This window comes from Callospermophilus lateralis, chromosome 2 (assembly GCF_048772815.1).
Source record: "Callospermophilus lateralis isolate mCalLat2 chromosome 2, mCalLat2.hap1, whole genome shotgun sequence".
Taxonomy (NCBI): domain Eukaryota; kingdom Metazoa; phylum Chordata; class Mammalia; order Rodentia; family Sciuridae; genus Callospermophilus; species Callospermophilus lateralis.
In genome coordinates, this window is record NC_135306.1 from 43426870 (window position 1) to 43448131 (window position 21262).

Consider the following 21262-nt stretch of genomic DNA (forward strand, 5'->3'; position numbering starts at 1 on the left):
CTCAAACATGCCAGGCAAGTGTTCCACCACCGAGTCACAACCCCAGCCCCCTACCCCCTAAAGGATCCTAATCACCAAATTACACCAATTACTCTATGAATGAAGAGTTTGGCAAACTGTCATCAAAATTTGTTACTTGTTACTTCTACTGAATTACAGATTTCATCTCATTAATTCCCCAAAGAGTATTTTCTTGTGAATTTAAATATGATAAACACTTTATGCTACCAGTTTTCAGTGGAAAATTCTACATAACCACACACACACAAAAAAAATCTGTGGTGGCTAGAAAAAGACACACTTAGGAATCCCCTGGAGAAAGCCAAAAAGCTAACCAAAGGACTCAAGGAAATGAAATTATTTTATATATAAACTTTTGCATCTTAGACCACGAGTCTTATGTGACCTAGGGTCTGTGAAAGTAAGAGCTCTGAAGACAAACATTTTTGGAAATGCCTTACAGTATATACTCCTTCTTGAGTGTGTTACACATTATCATGTTAAGAGCTTTCAATAGTCAAGAAGAAAACAACATTTCCCTAACTTCTCTGACCATGAATCTGTTGGTGGTAGAACACCGATTAATAATTTAAGGAACCCCTTTCATGAATGTCACCTTAATGAATTTATCATTGTCCAGGATCTTCATCTATATTAGTAATCCTAAACAAGCTCAACAAGTGTCATTCCTCTACCTAAACTTACACAGATTAAGTTGAACAATTTATAGTGATAAATATTTACTTAGAAAATTAGCATATATGAATAAAATGTTTAGCACATAAATGATGTCTCAATGTAAAACAAGTTCACTTTTTGGCCTTCTTTTTTATTTTTTAAAGAAACAAATGTTCTTGTTTCAGGATACTAAGAAGAAGAGCTACTTGTGGAACATGTTATCAGAACAAAAGATAGTTTTAAAAATATTTTATGCTGGCCAAGGTGACTCATTCCTGTGCTCATCTGTAGTTACTATAATGTCTTCAAAACTGTGCTAATTACTATACAATTCTAGTTCTTGTGGATTTTCTGTTCAAATGTTTTGGTTAATACTTACAAATTAATCTACTTAAGTCTTTCTAATGGTACAAAAAAGGGAATGCAAACTCCACAGTGGAAATGAACAGCTATAGCCATAGTTCAAAAAAGTCTACTGCAAGTGCAGCTTTTCTTTTAAATTTCACTTTTCCTGGCATATATATGTGAGAAATATTTTAAGAACGTAAAGATGTAAAAGTTTTAAACTTTAATTTAGGATAACTGATACATAAAGAATATGTTATATACATTGATATGGCTTTTAGTATGATAGAATACACATTAAATATACCCTATTTGAGAAGGTTCAATGCTAAAATCTCTTTTCTATATATCTTTTTCTAGAAGCAAAAACTGATAAGCTTAATGATTTAAATGCTAAATAAAAATCATATTCCATGTATCTTTCCTAGAGTTGAGACATAAAAAATTATCTCATTTGTTGCCATAGGTGGATTAGGTGAGCTAAATGAATCTAAATAGTCAATTTTCATTTCTTACTCTCTTGGTTCACCAAACAAAACAAATAAAAACAGAACAGAAAAAAAGTTGACACTTTTGTATGCAAACTCTTTATTGAACTATTTTACTATTTAAAACATTATTCCTTAAAGCAACCACATTGAAAATGTACAAAAATTTTAGAAATTTTCAACAGTAAACTATTTTTAGTCAGCTTGTACAAACTTCAGGGGCAAGAAGATACTTCTTCAGAGACTGCCAGTTGATTTAGACTCAGTTTCTGTTAGTGTTATGTAAAGCATCCATGATGGTTTTATTGTACTCTGCAATCTGCTTGGTCACATTTTTAATAATGGGCTGGTAATCACTCTCTTGACTCTTGGTTGCTATGACTAACCACATGAGTTAAGGAGAACACTGTTAATAAAAATATTTATCAACTGTCTCAGAAAGGAACTAAACCATACTGGTATTTTTCTTATTGAATATAAATAGTATAGAAAATATGCACAATTAAAATACTTCCAAAATACAGTATGTTGTTTTTAACAGGTTAAACATTAATTGAACCCTAAGATAAGCAAAACTTGTTTCAAAAATGTTTATCCACAATATACTTAATGTTATGTATCTCAACCGAATTTCTGCTCTTAGAACAATAATAATATTCAAAAGGACCATGCTCTCTAGAATACAATACAGAATTTCAGGCAAATTTCTAGATTTCTCCCCATTTCAAATCACCTATTTTATGTTACACAAAACCAGAGAGCTAGGCTTTAAGCATGTTGTGAATGTCTTTCTATTTTTAAACTAAGTTACACTACTCCTGGGAAGAGAGTCCCTAACTCATCTTATTTAGTGGTAAACTGGGGTACATTCTGACTCTCAAGTGAAGTTCAGCAGCACCCTAAAGGAGAACATATGCCACCACTCTTGGTCAGGATCTAGTTCTCCAAGTAAAGATGTCCCTGAGTGAGTCAATAAAGGGAAAAGAAACAACTTCTGAGAAGATATTTGTTACAACTCCACAATATATGTTTTCAGCAGCAGCTGCCTCCTGTGACTGCATAAAGATGCATAAAAAGAGGGGGCTGGGGTTATGGTTCAGCGGTAGAGCGCTTGTCTCACACATGCAAGACTATGGGTTTGATCCTTAGCATCACATATAAATAAATAAAATAAAGTTATTGTGTCCAACTACAACTACAAAAAGTAATTATTAAAAAAAATGCATAAAAAGATGGGATGTAAGCATCATTTTGGTAGAAATGAGGTTGAACTGGCTGAAACATGGATGAAATCAAAGGTCAAACTTTATTCTCACAACTCACTTAAAATCCCCTTTTCTGCCCTGATATCCAAGATAAAGTATTATATATAAAATTCTAATATATGCAACTATATTCATATGGTTATATATAATTCTCCTAATAACTCTCTTAGGAAGAAATACTATTTTAGAGATAATAAAATTGAGGTTTAAACAGGTTAAGAAAACTGTCCAAAGTCCATAAGCTTAATGACTTAAATACTAATAGGTGGAGTGAACATTAAACTAGATTTCCTGACTTGTACACTTAATCACTATGCTACAGTATGATTTTATACTCCTCTTCTGGCAATTCTCAAAGTCTGCTTTCTATTTATTAGTTACTCTGGGAGAGTACACACACACACACACACACACACACACACACACACACTCTCTCTCTCTCTCTCTCTCTCTCTCTCTCTCTCTCCCCCCGACACTCCCTATCTTAGAGTGAAAACTAAGTATTATTTGTTTATGCCCCACATAGTTAGCTCAATGTTTGGTACATATTAGGTATTTGGTAAGTGTGTGTTGAACTAAATTTGAGCCTTTAAAAAAATTCCTAGAAAGAAAAACAGTCAAGTTCATTTGCACCATTTTAAAGGATACATTCTTTCATCACAAAATTATTTTGCTCCTGGTGTTGCCACTTTCTCTCCAAATTCGTAAGCTAAAAACACAAAAGAAAAATGTTAACTGGGGCTCATATTCAAAACAATTATAAACCCTTCAAAGAGGATAAAAAAAATTTAATTTTAAATCTTATCAACTCCTTGAATTTTATTGAGATAAAGTTATGGTAAATAAAAAAATTTTAGGAATGATTAAAATAGTGGTAAGTACACTGAGACAATAATGACATCTATAAAAGGTTTACTCTGTTTATTTTAATTAGAAATATTTAAAATGTTTATTATACCAATGAACATGCCAACTGAGACAATTTATGATTTTCCATTTCCTAAAAGAACTTAGAAAAAAGGGACATGGTGAGAATCTCTCCCTGAATCTGGAAGTCTAATGCCACTGGAGTAATATATATTCTTACACTGTCAAAGGTTCAGCTATATAGGAAAAACTTCCTTATTTCCAGGGTTAAATTTCCTGTCTAATTTCACAAGCTGTGATAAGAGTAGAGCTGCAGTGTGAAGATTATAAGAGGGTTTGCAAAAAGTTGGCACTGGTACAATAATTTCTGCATCAACAGGAAGCTAATGTGGATATTATATTGATGGTTGCTTCCTCAGAAGACAATTTCACTGTTATAGAATTAAATTGTTTTTCTGATTTAATTAACCTTGTAACTCTGGGTTATGGTCTTTCTTTTTTAAGATGCATAATTTTTCCTAAGAAAAGGACTGTCTGAAAAATGAAACAATAAAAAAAAATTCTGCCTGGATATTTCAAAGGAATAATGAATATTTTTAAAAGTATGGTAACTAAAGCAGCTTTAAAAAAGAGTTTCTACTCTCTGTTAAGATTGTTTTCAGGGTCTAATTTCAGTCTTGATGTAGCACCCATCCCACTGCTTCCTCCAAAGAGATAAATCTAGATATTAAGATAAATTATAACTAATTAATTATGTGAACTATATGTGCTATAAATTAATACTATTAAATCAGAACTATTGCTCCCAAATAGAACCTTGAAGTTAAGATAGTCTTAAGGAAGCAGTCAGCACTTTTTGGCAGTAAATCTCTAATAACCTTTTGCAAAGTCAAGTACCAGACTTTTTCTCTTTGTTTCATACAAAGAAGTGGCCTTATACCAATGGACCTCTTAAGTGCTACACAAATAATGATAGTAAAGTAATGGTCAGGTGGTCAAATTCCTTTTTTATTATAGATCTATATTATTATCTTTTCTTTAAATATCCAAGGACATCATGAAGCTGAAGTCCATTTTTGAAAATCTGGGGTTTTTTTCGCTATAATTTATTTAAATAGCTTCTTTTATAAAATTATTTATAGATGTCAAAAAAACAGTTTTTAAGAAAATAGTTATAAAAGATGGGACACCAGGATTTGATTTGATCAGCTGGGAGTCACAAATGACAACAAATAATACAGACAAGGATTTAATATTGTAGTATCTGTTATAATTTCGGAATAATCAATATATGGGGATAGTAATTAGCACTTAATGTGGCAATAAACAAGGTAGCCACTGATTGACTCTAAAAAATGGCATTTGTCAAGTGTTTTCCACCTTAAATCATCAATTCAAAGAAACAGGAGGACCAAGAAGGGATAAAAAATACAGCATTTTTTTTCTAAGAGCCATCTGAGATAAGACAATGACCTCACAAACATTTTCTTTATGTTTCTTCTCTAGCACACATTTCCACTTGAAACAAGCTAATTTTGTCACTTCCAAATCTTTATCTAGGTTTGAATATGAAGTAGAGATAGAATAACTGAAAAGTAAGTCTGAATTATGCAAATTAGTGATTTCTAAACTTTTAGTAGTTGTGGAAAACTTTTATGAGACTACTTCTTTCAAGAATATAAGGTACATTGTTTTTTTTTAAATAGTATACCTATACAATGGAATTGCTTATTATAAAAATGTCATAAAAATGAAAACAGTCTGTACACTTTTAAGTAAGAAAATGGTTAAAGACCATAAGCACACAAAGATTTTACTTTTTAAAAACAATATAATTGATATGAATGCATGAATGCTAAGAGAAAAAAGTCTCAAGGATTATACATCAAAATGTTAATAAGGGTTGTATCTCGATAGCAGGAAAGTAAAGTGACATTTTCTCCACCATGATCATATTAATGTATAAAGGAGGAAATTTTTAATGTATCCAGTATGTTAGTGCAAATTGCTAATACAGACTCGATATGAAAACAACTAATCCTCTTCTGACCATAATTACTAGTTTTGTATATGATACACAATGCTTCATTCAGTCATTCAAAAAAACTTACTGAATATCACACACCTGTGTGAAAGCTAATTGTACAGTGAAGATAAAGTGAATGACACAGACATAGTCTCTTCTCTCTCAGAGCTCACAGTCTAGAAGACTTCTTGGTAATTACTCTTCAGGTAATTACCAAGAAGATGAGTGACAAGAAAATGGGCTACAGTTATGTCTGTGCATCCTATGTAAATAATTAGAGATGTGAACCAAAAGAATAGGACAGATTGCCTAAAAGGAGAAGTGAATTCCAAAATCATTTTAAAATTTTGTTTTACCTGAGCATGTGTCTCATTTTCTTGCAATTGTGTTTTTAATGTTTCATATTCTTTGTTTAGCTTTTCCATTATTTTCTTAAAGGCATTTCTGCGGGTTGATAACACTGTTCTCTCCTGATGTAATTTCTATAGATTCAAATAGAAGTAAGTAAGAGGCTACAGCGAATATCCAGTAAGCCAATATAAATCTCATTTGATTCAAATAACTTCAGTTATTATATTATGGTAAAATTCTACCAAGGCTAAAATTACTCTAAAACATGTTTGCAAAAATATTCTTTCAGTTAAAATAAGCTCTATTGATATTGATTCTGTTAAAATAACTCAGTTAATATTTTCATATCTGTTCCTACCCTACAAAATTTACTTTGAATTAATGAAAATGGCAATGGAAAGACACTGACAAATTTAAAGTAAGAATATGTTACATCAAACCTGAATTTTACAAAGTTCACATCTCTTGAAATGCTCTGTATTAACTAGTAGCTTATACTGTTTTTGAACTTTTTTCTTTTGTTTAAAACTTTAAGTCACTCTAAATTCCTATTACATATGTAAATGTTCTCAACCTGTTCTCAGGATACACTAGAGATCAATTTAAATTCAAAGAGCTGTATGTCAAATACTAGCTTATATGTCAAAAAATCAACTGAAAAAGTTCTATAAACTACATATACATTAACCAATCAAGAAAAAATTTGAATTATAATTTTGTAAGACTTGGTTACCATTTACCTTTTTCTTTTCTTCACCTGATGATTTTAAAGCTGGCAAATCATTATATGTCTCCAGATCAGCTGTCATTTGCTTAATTTTGCTTTTTAGAGACTGTTGTTCCTCAGTCATCTTACTTTCCAGAAGCTCCATTTTCTGTAGATCCAACTGTAGACGTTGACTGTCTGAAACATAAATTTTTTTTTTAAATCTCATCTTGATTTTTAAAAAATATTTTTTAGTTGTAAGTGGATCTTTTATTTTCTTTATTTATATGTGGTGCTGAGGATCGAACCCAGGGCCTCACACATGCCAGGCAAGTGATGTACCACTGAGCCACAACTCCAGCCCCTGAAACATAAAAATTTAATGTCATAATTCATCAAAATTTTATTCCTTTCATATAAGAAAATACAACACAATAATTAAAAATCATGTTTTATGAGAGTATCTGCAAAACAAAAACATGCTCACTGTGACTCTTGAGACCATATAACTTAAGGGGACAGGGGAGAAATGAAGCTTTGGCAACCAATTTAGCCTGTTATATATTAGCCACATCTGCCTCCATGCTCATATAAACATAAAAACATACATGAGTTTTATGTGTGTTAAGTAATATAAATATTATGAGATAAATATCTCTTATTTTTAATAAGGTTATGATATATCCACAGTTATATTTAAAAAATCAAGTAATAAAATGATATATATTTGAAAACAATTTTATAACTATACATATTTTTTTTTCCAATTTTCACTGTTTGCTAAAATTTCTATAAATTCACTATGACCAATGAGTTAGCAAACAGATTGCTCCTCGGAGAAATACAGGGTTGGGTTCCTGCCAATCAGTGGTCACAACACTTTTGTCAGCTGACAAATACACAATCTTATTTTATGTGTTTCTGTTTAAACATGTTATTCTACACAAGTTGGTGATTTCTTAACAATGAACTCATGGACAACAGCTACATGTGAATGAAGCTTGTGTAATATACATTTTGTCCATAAGGCCCATAACAGCTTTCATGCCCTTAGGAACACCAGATAGCATATCAGTACTTTGCTTAGAGGCATTTTTAATAGCTTGATCACCATAGAGAAGCATAAAAATGTGAAAAGAATTTTTTTGCTGGTACTAAATACCTAGCCAAAAATGAAACTTGTTTACTGCACAACCTGAGAATAAGAAGTCACACAGTTAGTTGCCTTTTTCAACCTCTATAGGGAAAGTGAATATTGGGCTGTTCAAATTTTTCACCACTCTGTATATGTCCATGAAGAGCTGTAAAAATGCTGCCAAGTGTTGATTTGGAGTTTCAAATTAATTTAAGTGAACAGGAAAATTCACAAATATGAAAGCCATGAAAAATGAGAACTGCCTATACCCATACATGTACATGTCATTCTTTTATTCAGAAGTACTGAGCATCTATTAAATGCCAAATAATAAGGATACTCTAGAGATCAGTTTAAATTCAAAGAGCTATTTTCTATAGGTAGAACCAGGCAATTAGATAAATATTTACAATAAGCTAAATGACTATGAAAAAAGTGATAATACAGGGTGCCATAAAGCACATGTGGCAGGGTCAAGACCACTCTCTTGAGACAAGCCTTTCAACTGAAGCAGTAGGGATTAGTAATCAGCCAAAAAAAGGTTAAAATGTTGACTTCAGTCAAAATACCTAGAAAATAAGCACATATATAAGGGATTAGTAATCAACCAAACAAAGGTTAAAATGTTCCAGAGAAAACAATCAATGGGTATAAAGTCTAGAGGCAAGAAAGCATGGACCCCTAAACAAATAACAGAATCCAATATGTTGAATATTAAATAGCATCTAATAGTCTTATTAAATGAATATTCATAGTAAAAAATAGTGCTTCAAAGTCACTGATTAAAAAAAAAGGGGTGTTATATAACCAAATCTTTTAAAGTTGGTGTAATTAAAACAGTATTTTCTTGAATGTTTCCTTTATTCCCTCTTAAGAGTTTTAAAATTCAAACATATTGACACACATTATTAAAATATACATATATGTATACATACAAACAAATATAAATATAAATATAACAGGACTTAATGTTGTGGCAAAGAGTTCTATTGGATTCTTATCTCTACTAAGGTTGGAAATGTTACAATGAGACTCAAAGTACTGAACAAATCACTAAGATGTACAGTGTTTTAACTATTTTGTACCCTTGTCTCGGATGTTGAACACCTATAAAAATTTAAATATAGCATATAATTGTATAACATATTACATAGAATTAACTTATAATACAATTATAAAATTATATTAGTTCATAAAACAATATATAATTTCCAGATTATGATTGCAAGTCTATTTTAATGTACCTATGTCAATTTTGTTAAGATATCTGTATAATTGAAAACTTAGGATTTAATGGGAAATGCTCTAAATAAGAAATGTGCTTATTTTCTAGGTATTTTGACTGAAATCAACAGTTATATACCTGGAAAATGTGATTTGAATATATACTAGTGAAATTATTTAAGAATTATACAAACTGATTTCTCTAGAGAAAAGGAGAAAATGGTTGGTTGGTATAGGGTAAAGTTTATCTTCCTTTAACAACAGGTCCCCATGAAAAGCTAAAAGCTTCTCCAAGGGAAGAGACAGGAAAAGGATGCAGTCTAGTTCCTTCTGATATGCTATGAAGTTGCAAAGTTTACCAAGCAGTGTGTACATAGTAGCAAAATCTCAGAAGGAACCACTTTGACCTGGGGAAATGTTTCTGAAATATTGTGCCCTCAGCACATTTGTTTACTCCCTGGAGTTTCCTTTCCAAAAATATAAATAAAAACCACCGCTGACAGACTCCTTGCCTCTTTACTCAAGTGGTACACCAGTGTTTCCGACCTTCCTGACTTCTTTTTCTTTCATTATCAGCCCCTTAAGGAGCATTTTCAAGCCCCCTGTACATTACTCTCCTTAAGATTTTATATCCTAGATGTGTTGTTTATCTGTTTTTTTTCACTTTCCCCAAAGAAGCAATGTTACCCACTTTGGGAACAATATTGCTCCATTAAAAATCATGATGTACACTAAGAAAATCAGGCGAATCCCAACTATAACCTCAAGGATAAAAAGGGAGGCAATTCACAAAAGGGGGATACAAAATGCACTGTATCTGAAAGGTGAACAAAAATATTATGTCCTTTGGTGATTTTTACATACAAGGAATTTTTTGAGGTGGAGGATGGCATAAGGGGAAGAAAAGAAAGAATAATTATATGTTTGGTTCAAATTAGCACAAAAATAACTAAAAAATGACATTAATTTGGGGGGTAAGAGAATTTAACTGCTAATAAGAAAAACTTCCAGCAAAATCTTTAAAATAGTAATAAACTGCATTTTTATTCTATTGAAGCCAGTTCTCAATCTTTTTCAACTATACATCTCGGAAGAAAAAAATAATTATTGCTTTTTTTGTTTTAGGTATAAAAGTATTCAAGGAATAAAAAGTCCTTATCATTGAATTTATTTCCTGTTATTGATTACTTGCTTTTATGATTTCCTGTTATTGATTACTTGCTTTTATGAAATGTGTGTTTCTCAACAGCTGTTATACAAAGTCAGCTTAAAATAGGAAAAAAAAATATGTTGAACTAATATTGACCTTAGAGAAATGAAAAACTTAAGCACTATGGTAAAAAACACAAAACAGAGGTTTTCTAGATGGAACAATATAAAATTCCTTAATTTATAGGCAAAAAGGAAGTAAAAATTTTAAAATAGGCACATATATCCAAAAGAAGTAAAAATATTTCACTGATATGAGGTATTTAAAGTACTCAAACACAGAAACAGGTAGAATTGTGATGGCCAGGGGATAGGGGAGAGTTATTCCATGGGTATGAAGTTTTCAAGATGAAAAAGTTCTAGAGTTCTATTGTATAATAATATTCATACAGTTAACACACCATGCTGTACACTTAAAATGGTTAAGATGTTAAATTTTTGTTATGTGTTTTTACCATGATGAAAAACATACTTAGAGTCAAACCAATAGTGGATATGAAACAAGGTTAGTATGTACTTCCTGTGGTTGCTTGGCATGTATTTCAGATACAAAAAAAAAAAACTATGGCAAAAAAATCTTGGCATAAAATACACTTAACTATACAGAATAACAGCAACTATTTACTTATAAGTCTTAATTCAAGGTATACTATGATCATTCAGCATGCAATATAGGTCCATAATCCCTTTTCTAAAACTCCTGGGCAGTTGTTTTCAGAATACAAAAACACAGCTAACTCAAATTCACCATATACCAATATAAGAAACACTGTAGTTAGAATCTATCAATCCAGAAGATTTCATCCCAGCCCTCTTTAAGCTAACCTTTGTATGTTTCTAATCTCTCCTTGTCCCATATCCCAAAGACAGCCATTAGTCACTTATGACTTTTGTACACTTGAAATGTGTCTAGACTGAATTAAAACAATTGAGTATAAAGTATCTCACTAATAGTAATATTAATACAGATTATATATAGGTGAAATGATGATGCCATGAATACACCAAGGTAAATATATTAGTAAAATTCACCTGTCTCATTTTACCTTTTAAAACACGGCTACAAGAAAATTTTAATTTTGTAGTTGGCATTATATTTTTCTTGGACAGTGCTGCTATAGTTGCATGCTACTGAGCCTGGCTGAATCTATTTAAATTAAGCATCATCCCTTCTAAGACAATTGCCCTAATTATCTAAGATTTAGCTAAATATGTGCCCTATGTTGTTCTGTTGTTCCTTATGCATGCTTTGCTTCTATGATAGCACTATTTCATTGTATTATCATCTCTGTTTGTCATTCTACCAGTTGAAAGTTCCTTGAGAAAACAGGCTGGATTTTTTTTTTTTTTTTTTTTTAACCTCTATACTCAAATATTCTCTCACTGACCAAACTCTATTCGGGCTTTTTTGAGCCCTTCTCAAATAGACCTTATTCCTGGCCTATAAAAACTCCAGACTTGCAACACAATCACTAATTCTTTCTTCCCCCCAGATTAAAAGATTTACACAAACACTAACATAGTTCTAACATCTTATGGCTGTATTACTAGGATGATCCCTTAAAGTGCGTGCCTGAGAAAACCCAACATTGCCCAAAGAATTTACTGTTTGTTCTGATATCTGACAATAGTCCCCTGAGCACCTGTCTTAGAACATTTACTAAAAAAGGCTTACAAATGGGAAACCGTCCTCAGGGCCTTTGAGTTGTATACTCATCATTACAACTCAGAAGTGTCTTTCTCAAGGATCTGAAAGCTATTCCTTTGAAGTGTAATCATTAGGAAGGTCAGAATCTCTATAGAAGCCTACATGGGTTAATTGACCACTGGCTTAATCAACAGTTATGCTGACCAAAGATTGTTGTTTTTTCAATTCCCTATTTTAATGAACCTTCAGGGATAGGTGACAAGCAGACAGGCCCTGCATCTGTTTTTTCCCTAAAATTCCCAGTCATCTCTGTAGAAATTGAAGTAAAATTTAATTCACACTGGATCCTTTCTTTTCTGCATTATTACTTCATTTCTGATAAAAATGTGATCTTACCACTTTAGCATCCAGCTTTAACTTTGATATTTCCCAGGACACAGCATAGACAAGGAGGAAGTACAGATGTTTCTTGACTAACAATGAGATTACTTCCAAATAAACCCATTTTGAAAAGAAGTTAAAAATGTACTTAAGACACCTAACCTATTGAACCTTATACTTAGCAACACAGTACAATGTAAAATACTGGTTGTTGACCCTAATGATTGCATTGCTAACTGGAACCCGTGGCTCACTGCTGCTGTCCAGCACTGTAAGAGAATATCACACTATATTATCATTTGCCAAGAAAAATATCAAAATCCAAACTTCAAAAGAGTTTTTACCGAATATGTTTTGCTTTAGTACCACAGTAAAGTCAAAAGAAAATTATATGTCAAACTATCGTTAAGTATAGGATGGTCTATGTTCAATAAATGTTGTTATACGAATGAGAATATACTAATGTAATACTAGTAAGTTGATAAAAAAAAGTCATATAAAATTATGAGACCACAAGTGATTGAAGTAATAGACAATTCTAAATAATATATTTCCTCAACAATTTCCAAAGAAGTCAAAGAGAATAACATTGATATATTTTATATATAACATTGATATATTTTATACCCTTCCTCAATGAGATTTTCAAAAACAATCAGAGAGAATAACATCAATTAAAAAAGTTCCAATTTGTTACAAAAACAAATAAAGAAAGAATATAAAGTCTAGGCCAGTTTCTTACCTGAAGTCAAATTCCTTGCTGTACTTTGTGATTTCTGCATTTCAGTAGATTTAAAATTAAGGTCATCTTGCATCATCTTTAACTCTTGATTGGTGATAGATGATATCTGTTTCATACGATTTATATTCTATATTTATAAATAAAAATAGAAAAAATTCCACTGACTTAACTCTTCAATAAAAACCACTGAGAAATACTGTGGAAGAATGGGATGCTTTCATTAGTATTATTTTTTTAAATACATCATATAATTTTGATATTGCATAGAAATTCAAAATCTCTCAAAATAAATAGGCAATAAACTCAATTTTTAAATTTACTTTATTTCACTGTAGAAAAAAATAAACTACCCTATTTTACGAACTGGTTGTAGTCTTAAAACTAAAAATATTGAAAAGGGATCAGGGACTTTCTTATAATAGTATCAAACATATTAGATGTTCAATAAACTATTTTGATAATTCAAGATACTCATTGGGTATATCTAGAAGAAAAAACTCTATTTATAATGAAAATTACAATGTAAAGTACATTAACATTTTCCACATAATGTTTAGGTTTTGAAATTTTCTGAGTAAAAGTTTTTCTACTACTTCAAATAAAACAGGGAAGAAAAAAAATCTTATTACTTTAATAAGTGCCTCACTATTGCTGAATACTGATATTATACATATTTCATTCTTTTCTCCTATTGCCTAATTAGCTAAGACTTTGCTAGAAAGATAAAAATTAATAAATTAAGTAAATAAAATAGCAAGCAAAGGAATACAAAGGAAATAGTTTAAGTGAGCAGACATAATATGAGCCTTCCATTTTTGTATTTGGAAAGTTAATCACAGTGAAAATAATGGGGACACAAAAACACACACATGGTACTTACCCGACTACAATGCTCCAGAAGTGCAACAATGTTGGCTTCTATCTGTGCCTTCCTTTCCAGTTCCTGATTCTTAGTTTCCTCAAAAGTCTCTATAAAAGCTGACAGATGAAAAATATGATAAGAGAGAATACTGCTGTATATAGTTAACACTATATAAACCCTGATTTTTAGGTCTTTAAAATTAAAATACATTTTAGAAATTCAAAACAAATATAAATTTTAAACTACCACTGCTTAATTTTTTATTAACTAAAGGATAATTACTCAATAAGAACATTTCTACAAACTTTCAAAATTTTAAAGCCTGCTGTTATGAACTTGATATGGGTAAACTAGGAAGTTGAAAATATAGGCTCAAAAGAAACAAACAGTAAAAATAAAATAAAAATCAGAAAACATCTGTTTTTACATAGGTTCTCCTTGATACATCTATAATTATTAACACCTATAACTGGCCATTAGCTTTATGAAATTAATATTACTAAATACCTATTTTATCTGAAAATGTATATTTTACTTAGGTTAGATTAATCGCAAAATAAATTTAGTAATTCATTCAGATTAATTAAATAGTCTAGGAAATCATCCCTTCACCTTTCTAATACAGTACTAGCACATAATTTTGCTCTTATTTATACTCTTCAAGTGTTCCTACAGAACTTTTGAAAAGTAAAAAAAAAAAAAAATTAGTTAAAAATTTACTATTAATATGAGATAAACATCAATATGGTCTATCTTTCTATTACACTTTTTTCTACTTAAACATTTAATATATTTTTAATCAAAACAGTCTTTAACAAAACTTTTTTTTAATGAATATGGTTGTCAGAAACCATAATCAACATTAAAAAAAAACAACTATTATTTATGCTCTACCTTCAACATTTAACTACAGATCTTAGCTACAAATAGCCTGCTTCTATATCAGTCATATATTAAATAATCATATGAGTTTTTTACACATAATAATGTCTGTCAGAGGTTATTTTGTTAGGAAAACAAACTATAATAAACACTTAGGAAGAAATCTGGATGAAGTGCCTTGCAATTTTTAAGATTCTGGAACATAGGAATTCTTTTAATTCATTCATTAAACATTTAGTAGGTAAATATTTATTAAGATACAACTAAATGTCAGATGCCACACTATTTCCAACATATGGAGCTGTGACACATCATTCCTTGATCTTATACCTACTTCTCTACTAAAAAGCACTTAAAAAATATAAAGAAAACAAGGAATTAATTTTGAAATAATTTTTGGTACTTGCTGAGACTGTAAAGAAATTGAGTTATTGTGAAATCAGAATTGATAATTGCCATTTTGTAGAAAGTATCTATGAAGGTAACAATTGACATCAGACCTAAACAACTTCAGATATTAGCAAAATGATAATTAGAAAGGAAACTGGTAGTAGATAATTACATATTTTATAAATATATAAAGTTTAATTTAAGATCTATTTATAAAGCCGAGATTAAAAAAAAAAGTGAAGAAAAACTCTAACCAAAGACCATTAAAGTTATAGTTGGTAACAGAAACAGGTAAAAAGAGCAGAGGTGAGGGCTAATAATTGAGACATCACAAAAAGCCGTAAAACAGTGAAAGATGTGAAGGTGAACATAGTCATGTATAAGAAGACATTCAAGGGCTGGGGATGTGGCTCAAGCGGTAACGCCCTCGCCTGGCATATGTGGGGCGCTGGGTTCGATTCTCAGCACCACATAAAAATAAAGATGTTGTGTCTACTGAAAACTGAAAAATAAATATTAAAAAATTCTCTCTCCCTCTCTTTAAAAAAAACAGACATTCAACATTCAAACAATAAGTGGTCTATAGCTCCCTCTATACAAATTACAAATGTAAATACTAGTTTTAAAAGCTATCCCCATTAAAACAAAACAAAACAAAAAACCTCATGCCTACATGTATATATTTATACCTTTTAAAATTCCTAGAAATTAAAAAAGTGCTATAATTCTTCATATTTTGCATTTATTAGTCATTATGTCTTCTTAAAATGGGATCTCTGATTTGGTATAAATGAAAAGCAATTTGAAATATATTTTTATAGTTATAAGATCATCACTTACTGTCCATATTTTCCTCTCTTTTTTTTAGCTCCTTGTATTTCTGATTCATTTCACCTATAAGAAATACAAAATTGAACACATATTTCAAAACTTCCAGTTATAATATTCTAAATTAGAAATATCTTTTAGGTTCTCTATATGCAATTATTCACTGAATATTTGATATTTTTAATTGGTTGAAATTCTTCTACATTAACTTACAGAGTATTTTAAAGGAGCTATATATTTGTGACTTAACTATTGGGAAAATCAGTCTTCTGACTGGAAAGGACTTATAGGCTTTCTATTTCCAGGGTGGGGCTAATCAGCCAACATATGAACACTACTGATGACAGGAAGCCTAAGTTCTGAAGGAGATACATTCTGTCTTTAAATAGTTCACAACAGCAAACAAGCTATCAGGGTAACATCTCTCAGAGAACTTACAGCCCAGGGATTTAACAAATAATTAAAGTTAAAATGTACTAAAAGTGCTTTCATATGAAAAATAGGAGTAGACAGCAAGGACAACTAATCTGGTTCAGGGACTGGGAAAAATTCTCTAAAGGAGTAATATTTTTGCTGCATATAAAGAATGAATACGAGTAGCTAAGGAGGCTGAAGCAGGAGGATTCCAAATTTAAAGTCAGCTTTAGCAACTTAGAGAAACCCTAATCAACTTAGAGAGATCTTTTCTTAAAATAAAAAATTAAAAAAGGGTTAGGGATGTGGTTCAGTAAAAAGAAACAAGTAAAAAGAGCAGAGGTGAGGGCTAATAATTGAGACATCATAAAAAGCTGTAAAATAGTGAAAGATATGAAGGTGAACATAGTCATTTATAAGAAGACATTCAAGGGCTGGGGATGTGGCTCAATCCTTGGTACCAAAAAAAAAAAAAAAAAAAAAGAATAGGAGTTATTTTGTCAAGATGTAGAAAATGGAATGTCAAAGAATTATCAATACCAAAGTGTGGAAGTGAGGATGGATATGAAAACATGAGAAACTGAAAGTGGCAGGGCTAAGAGAATGTGAAGTTTTATAAAGGTAGCACAGAGATGAAGCAGATTACAAAATACCTTATAATAGGAAAGACAGCGGAATACAACAGTCACTAATATGGCGTTATGGAAACATTGTGAATGTTTAACTGATGTGATTCTGCAATTTGTATTTGGGGTAAAAATGGAAAAGCATAACTCACATGAATCAAATGTATGAAAGATAAAAAAAATAAATAAAAAAAAAAAAAAAAAGAAAAAAAAAATACATATTAAAGACTGGACTTTCTCCTAAAGACAATTATTGAAGAACTTTAAGAGGGACTAAGTTTGGATGAATGATGAAATATTCCTGGAGTAGGGTAGATCTAAAAAGCATGGAAATTGGATTTTCATTTGAGACATTCAAGAGCCAAAGTGAATGGATTTTGCTGAGGGTTAGAGAGGGAGGAGTCAAGTATAATACACAGGTTTCTGGCTTAGGCAACTGAGATGGTGGTATTAACTGGAAAGGGGAATGTCAAGTTTAATGAACATGAAAGACATGTCTAAAGGGACAAAATACAAGGCCCGGTGAGATAAATGAAATATAACATGTCAGCCTAACAAAGAGAACATTAGGGATCATGATTACTTTATAATAGGATTTTTTACAGTAATGCTGAGCTTTGGAGGCACAGGGCTATTTTGAATAGTGAGATGGCTGCAGCTCCCAGCTCCCAGGTAGAGAAAAAAGAATAAATGTGTGATTGTTTTAATCTGTAGTTTCTTGATCCCAGTCAGTTAATTCTCAGCTTTCTATGGAAACTAGTAAGCTTAGTAAGATGATACCCAGCAGGTAGGAAAAGAATAACAAGCTGAATATTTCTAAGGGAGATCCAGATTAGAAGTGGCCTCTAGAAGGACTTTAAGAATAGAGTTCAACTTTTACACTTTTCTTGTGATTATAAGTTAGTATAACCACTATAGAAAGCAGTGTGGAAGTTCCTCAAAAGACTAGGCATGAAACCATCATATGACCCAGCTATACCACCTCCTTAGTATTTATCCTAATTAGTCAACACACTATAGTGATATATTATAGCTGCACAATTCACAATAGCCAAACTATGGAACCAGCCTAGGTGTTTATCAATGAATGAATGTATAAAGAAAATGTGGTATATATACAAAATGGAGTTTTATTAGCTATACAGAAAAATGAAATTGTAGGAAAATGGATGGAACTTGAGACAATTATGTTAAACTAAATAAGCCAAACTTGGAGTCAAGGGTCATATATTTTCTCTCACATATGAAAGCTAGAGAGAAAAAAGGAAAAGAAAAGTATGTGTGTGGCGGGGCAGGGATCTCATGAAAATCAAAGGGAGATGAGTAAAGGAAAAAGAGCAGGGGTGAAGGAGAGGGGAAGTGCTAGGGAGGGACACTGGTCACATTATATTGTTATAGTGTGTGCATGTATGAATGTGTAACCACAAATTCCAACATTATGCACAATTACAATGCACCAGTAAAAAAATAAATAAAAACAATAAATAAATAAGAATTCCAAGAAAGTGGGTAATCACAGTGGAAAGTCCAAAGACTAAAGTTTCAATAGTCAGTCTGTGTTCTATATATCCTCCTACATGATATTGAGTTTTTTCAAGATCTGGCTAGATAGTAAAGTTAGGAAACAGAATAAACTGGGTGTAAAACTCTGTAATTACGGGGGAAGCGTGGATCTCCATGTGCTTTGGTGGTGAGTTACAAGGTCAGAAAACTACTTTTTTGCCCTATGGTCTGAAATTGCTTTCCTTAAATTCACTGAGGATAGCGTTGATGCTGAGAAAAGCTTCAGGGTCCAAAATATTACTGGTAGTAAAAAGCTAAAAGTGAAAGATAAAGTGAATACATGTGGTCATGAGTTCCTAGCCAGGCTACAATCAGTACCAATGGGAAATACTGTGTCAACATAGGTAAGGCTCTGGATACATTAATAACTTTACTGAACGACTACACAGTGGAAATTAACAACAGTATACTAACGATAACTACAATACTGTAGTATGATTCGTTGTGAGGGAGAAGTGAGAAGTAACTTGTTATTAGTAACAAATTTTTCATATACCTAAGTTTTTTAAAAATATTATAAGACAGGGCTAAAACTTAATCCCATAAAAATGTCAACCATTCACTTACCTTACTAAATTTTTTGAATGGAAAACAAGGAAAAAGGGCTAAAGATTTTAGGATACATGATCTGGGACAACACTCTGATCAGAGAGTGATACATATAAATGTCATTAAAATATAGGTGAAGTACTAGAACATCTAGTAGCTCTGAATCTGCCATGGCCTAGGTTATAAATAAAGTCCATAGTTCCTTGTTTTAGCTGTCTGAGAAGTTCCACTCTTGAGAGACTGATCAGGCATCAAAGGATTAGGAAGAAGGCCTGGATTCTTAGCTTTATGCAAATTTAATTACCACCTTTTATTTCTTCTTCTAAACTTATGAGAATTCCCTACACATTCCTTTTCTATTTATTATCCTGCTTTTGATCCTCAAGGCAGAAGGTTTTCCCTCTTTTTCCAAATGAAACTGCTCTCAATACAGTTCTGAGTCCTAAATTATCAAATCCAAAGGACAGTTTTCAGTTTTTATCTTACCCTGCAAGATTTGCCATTACAGATGGATTATTTCAATTTTCTTATTTCTTTGTTTCCCTTTATGCTTTGTTTTTGCTTTTTATTTGGGGGGGGGGGCAATTTTCTGTCTTTTCTTACTCCCAGACCACTTTCTGTCTTCCTGGGTTTCTCTTCCTTCTTCATTTAAATTCTGAGTTAAGTACTAATGCTGAATTATTTGCATAACAATCTCAAGCATTCTTGTGGTTTAAAAACCCACAAATCTAATGTTTTCCCTGATTTTGAAATCCTTTCAACATCTCAAACTTATAATTAAACTTATTAGCTTTCCCCCCTCAAAATTTGCACCCATTTTAATTCCTTATTACATTTGTTTTTTACTTATGTGCTGCTGAAGTGAGCTCCATATTATATTTAAATGTCCTCACAATCTACTTATTATCCAAGTCAGAAACGTGGAGACTCTTCCCCTCATTCTCCTCAAATATTCCTCCTAGCTGTCAACATACTGAATTGGAAAGTATATCTGGCACATGTCTCCAGCTGCAAGCTGGCCAGCCAGATTAGATGGGACAGAGCTCCACATATCTCAGCAGAATCCCAAGCTTCAAAGAAATTTCCTCTGATATCACAGCTAGGAAGGAGAGTGGTGGGAGCATTAGAACTGGTCTATTCTGTGATTTCCAAGTGGAGAACTGATATCTTACCTGCCAATAAAAGGCAATGTAGAGGTGTGGGCAATCCTAAGGCAGGATAAGTGTGATTACCAAATCTATCCTTGGATTCAACATTACAGGAAAGTAAAAGATCACAGATAGAAAGAAGTAAAACAGAGTATCACATTGGCAGTGTAATCATGCAAACAGAAATATTTAAAGTGGTAGGATCAACAATGAGGAAACCAAAAAAGATGGGAAGAGACACAATGATACAATGGGGTAATTTTGGAAATATCTTCTAATTCTGAGTATCTGCTGTGATCATAATTCTACGTTCATTTATTTATTCCATATATTTACTGAGTATCTAACATGTACTATTATACATACTAGGGATAAGATAAGGAACAAGATAATTTTTGCCCTATCCTCAAAAGGCTTATGATCTATTAGTTTGCAATAACAAAAGGTATAAGGAAACATAAGTGATGTAACTGAGTTATGTATTAAGCATTATGATAATCAGATGGGTGAAAAGTAGTCAGGGGTTTTTACATTATCAGGCAATGTAGAAATAAAAGAAATAATATATTTTCCTCCAAAAAATATACCCTAATAAAACTTGTACACAAAAACATATACTTCAAATTCAGGCTCTTCCTCTCCCTCAGACAGGAAGGAAGAAATGGGTATGGACTGTTACCATAGTCTTGGGCTATAGCAGAAAGAATACCATTGCTCTTGGATACTCCCTGCTTTAGCCAGCCAGTGGAGATATGGTCTCTTCACATTACCAAGAGATTGAGTGTCATCACAACCTCTTCTGTTCTCACTGTGAGGAAGTTTTGAAATTTAATTCTCTTGTCTCGGGGTAAAGGTTGGAGCTATCTTGATTTTCATACTTTGAGAAGTAGTTCTGATCTAGAGGATCTGATTATGATTTTCAGGAATGGGTAACT

At 31.7% G+C, this 21262-nt stretch overlaps 1 protein-coding gene across 4 annotated transcripts in view; it reads right to left on the reverse strand.

Annotated features, from left to right (window-relative positions):
- Positions 1-1649: 1649 nt before the first annotated feature.
- The window catches only part of Ift74 (intraflagellar transport 74), a 74592-nt gene continuing 54979 nt past the window's right edge, over positions 1650-21262 (reverse strand). For 3 of the 4 annotated variants that reach the window (XM_076843365.2, XM_076843366.1, XM_076843364.1), the window contains exons 14-20: positions 16040-16093; positions 13946-14043; positions 13066-13192; positions 6761-6924; positions 6026-6151; positions 3425-3485; positions 1650-1892 (exon numbers count right to left, since the gene is read on the reverse strand). In XM_076843365.2, coding sequence (XP_076699480.1) covers positions 1774-1892; positions 3425-3485; positions 6026-6151; positions 6761-6924; positions 13066-13192; positions 13946-14043; positions 16040-16093 — 749 coding nt within the window. In that variant the 3' untranslated portion in view covers positions 1650-1773. Of the gene's footprint in view, positions 1893-3424; positions 3486-6025; positions 6152-6760; positions 6925-13065; positions 13262-13945; positions 14044-16039; positions 16094-21262 lie in introns of those variants that run through there. The other variant, XM_076843367.1, reaches the window with a different exon arrangement.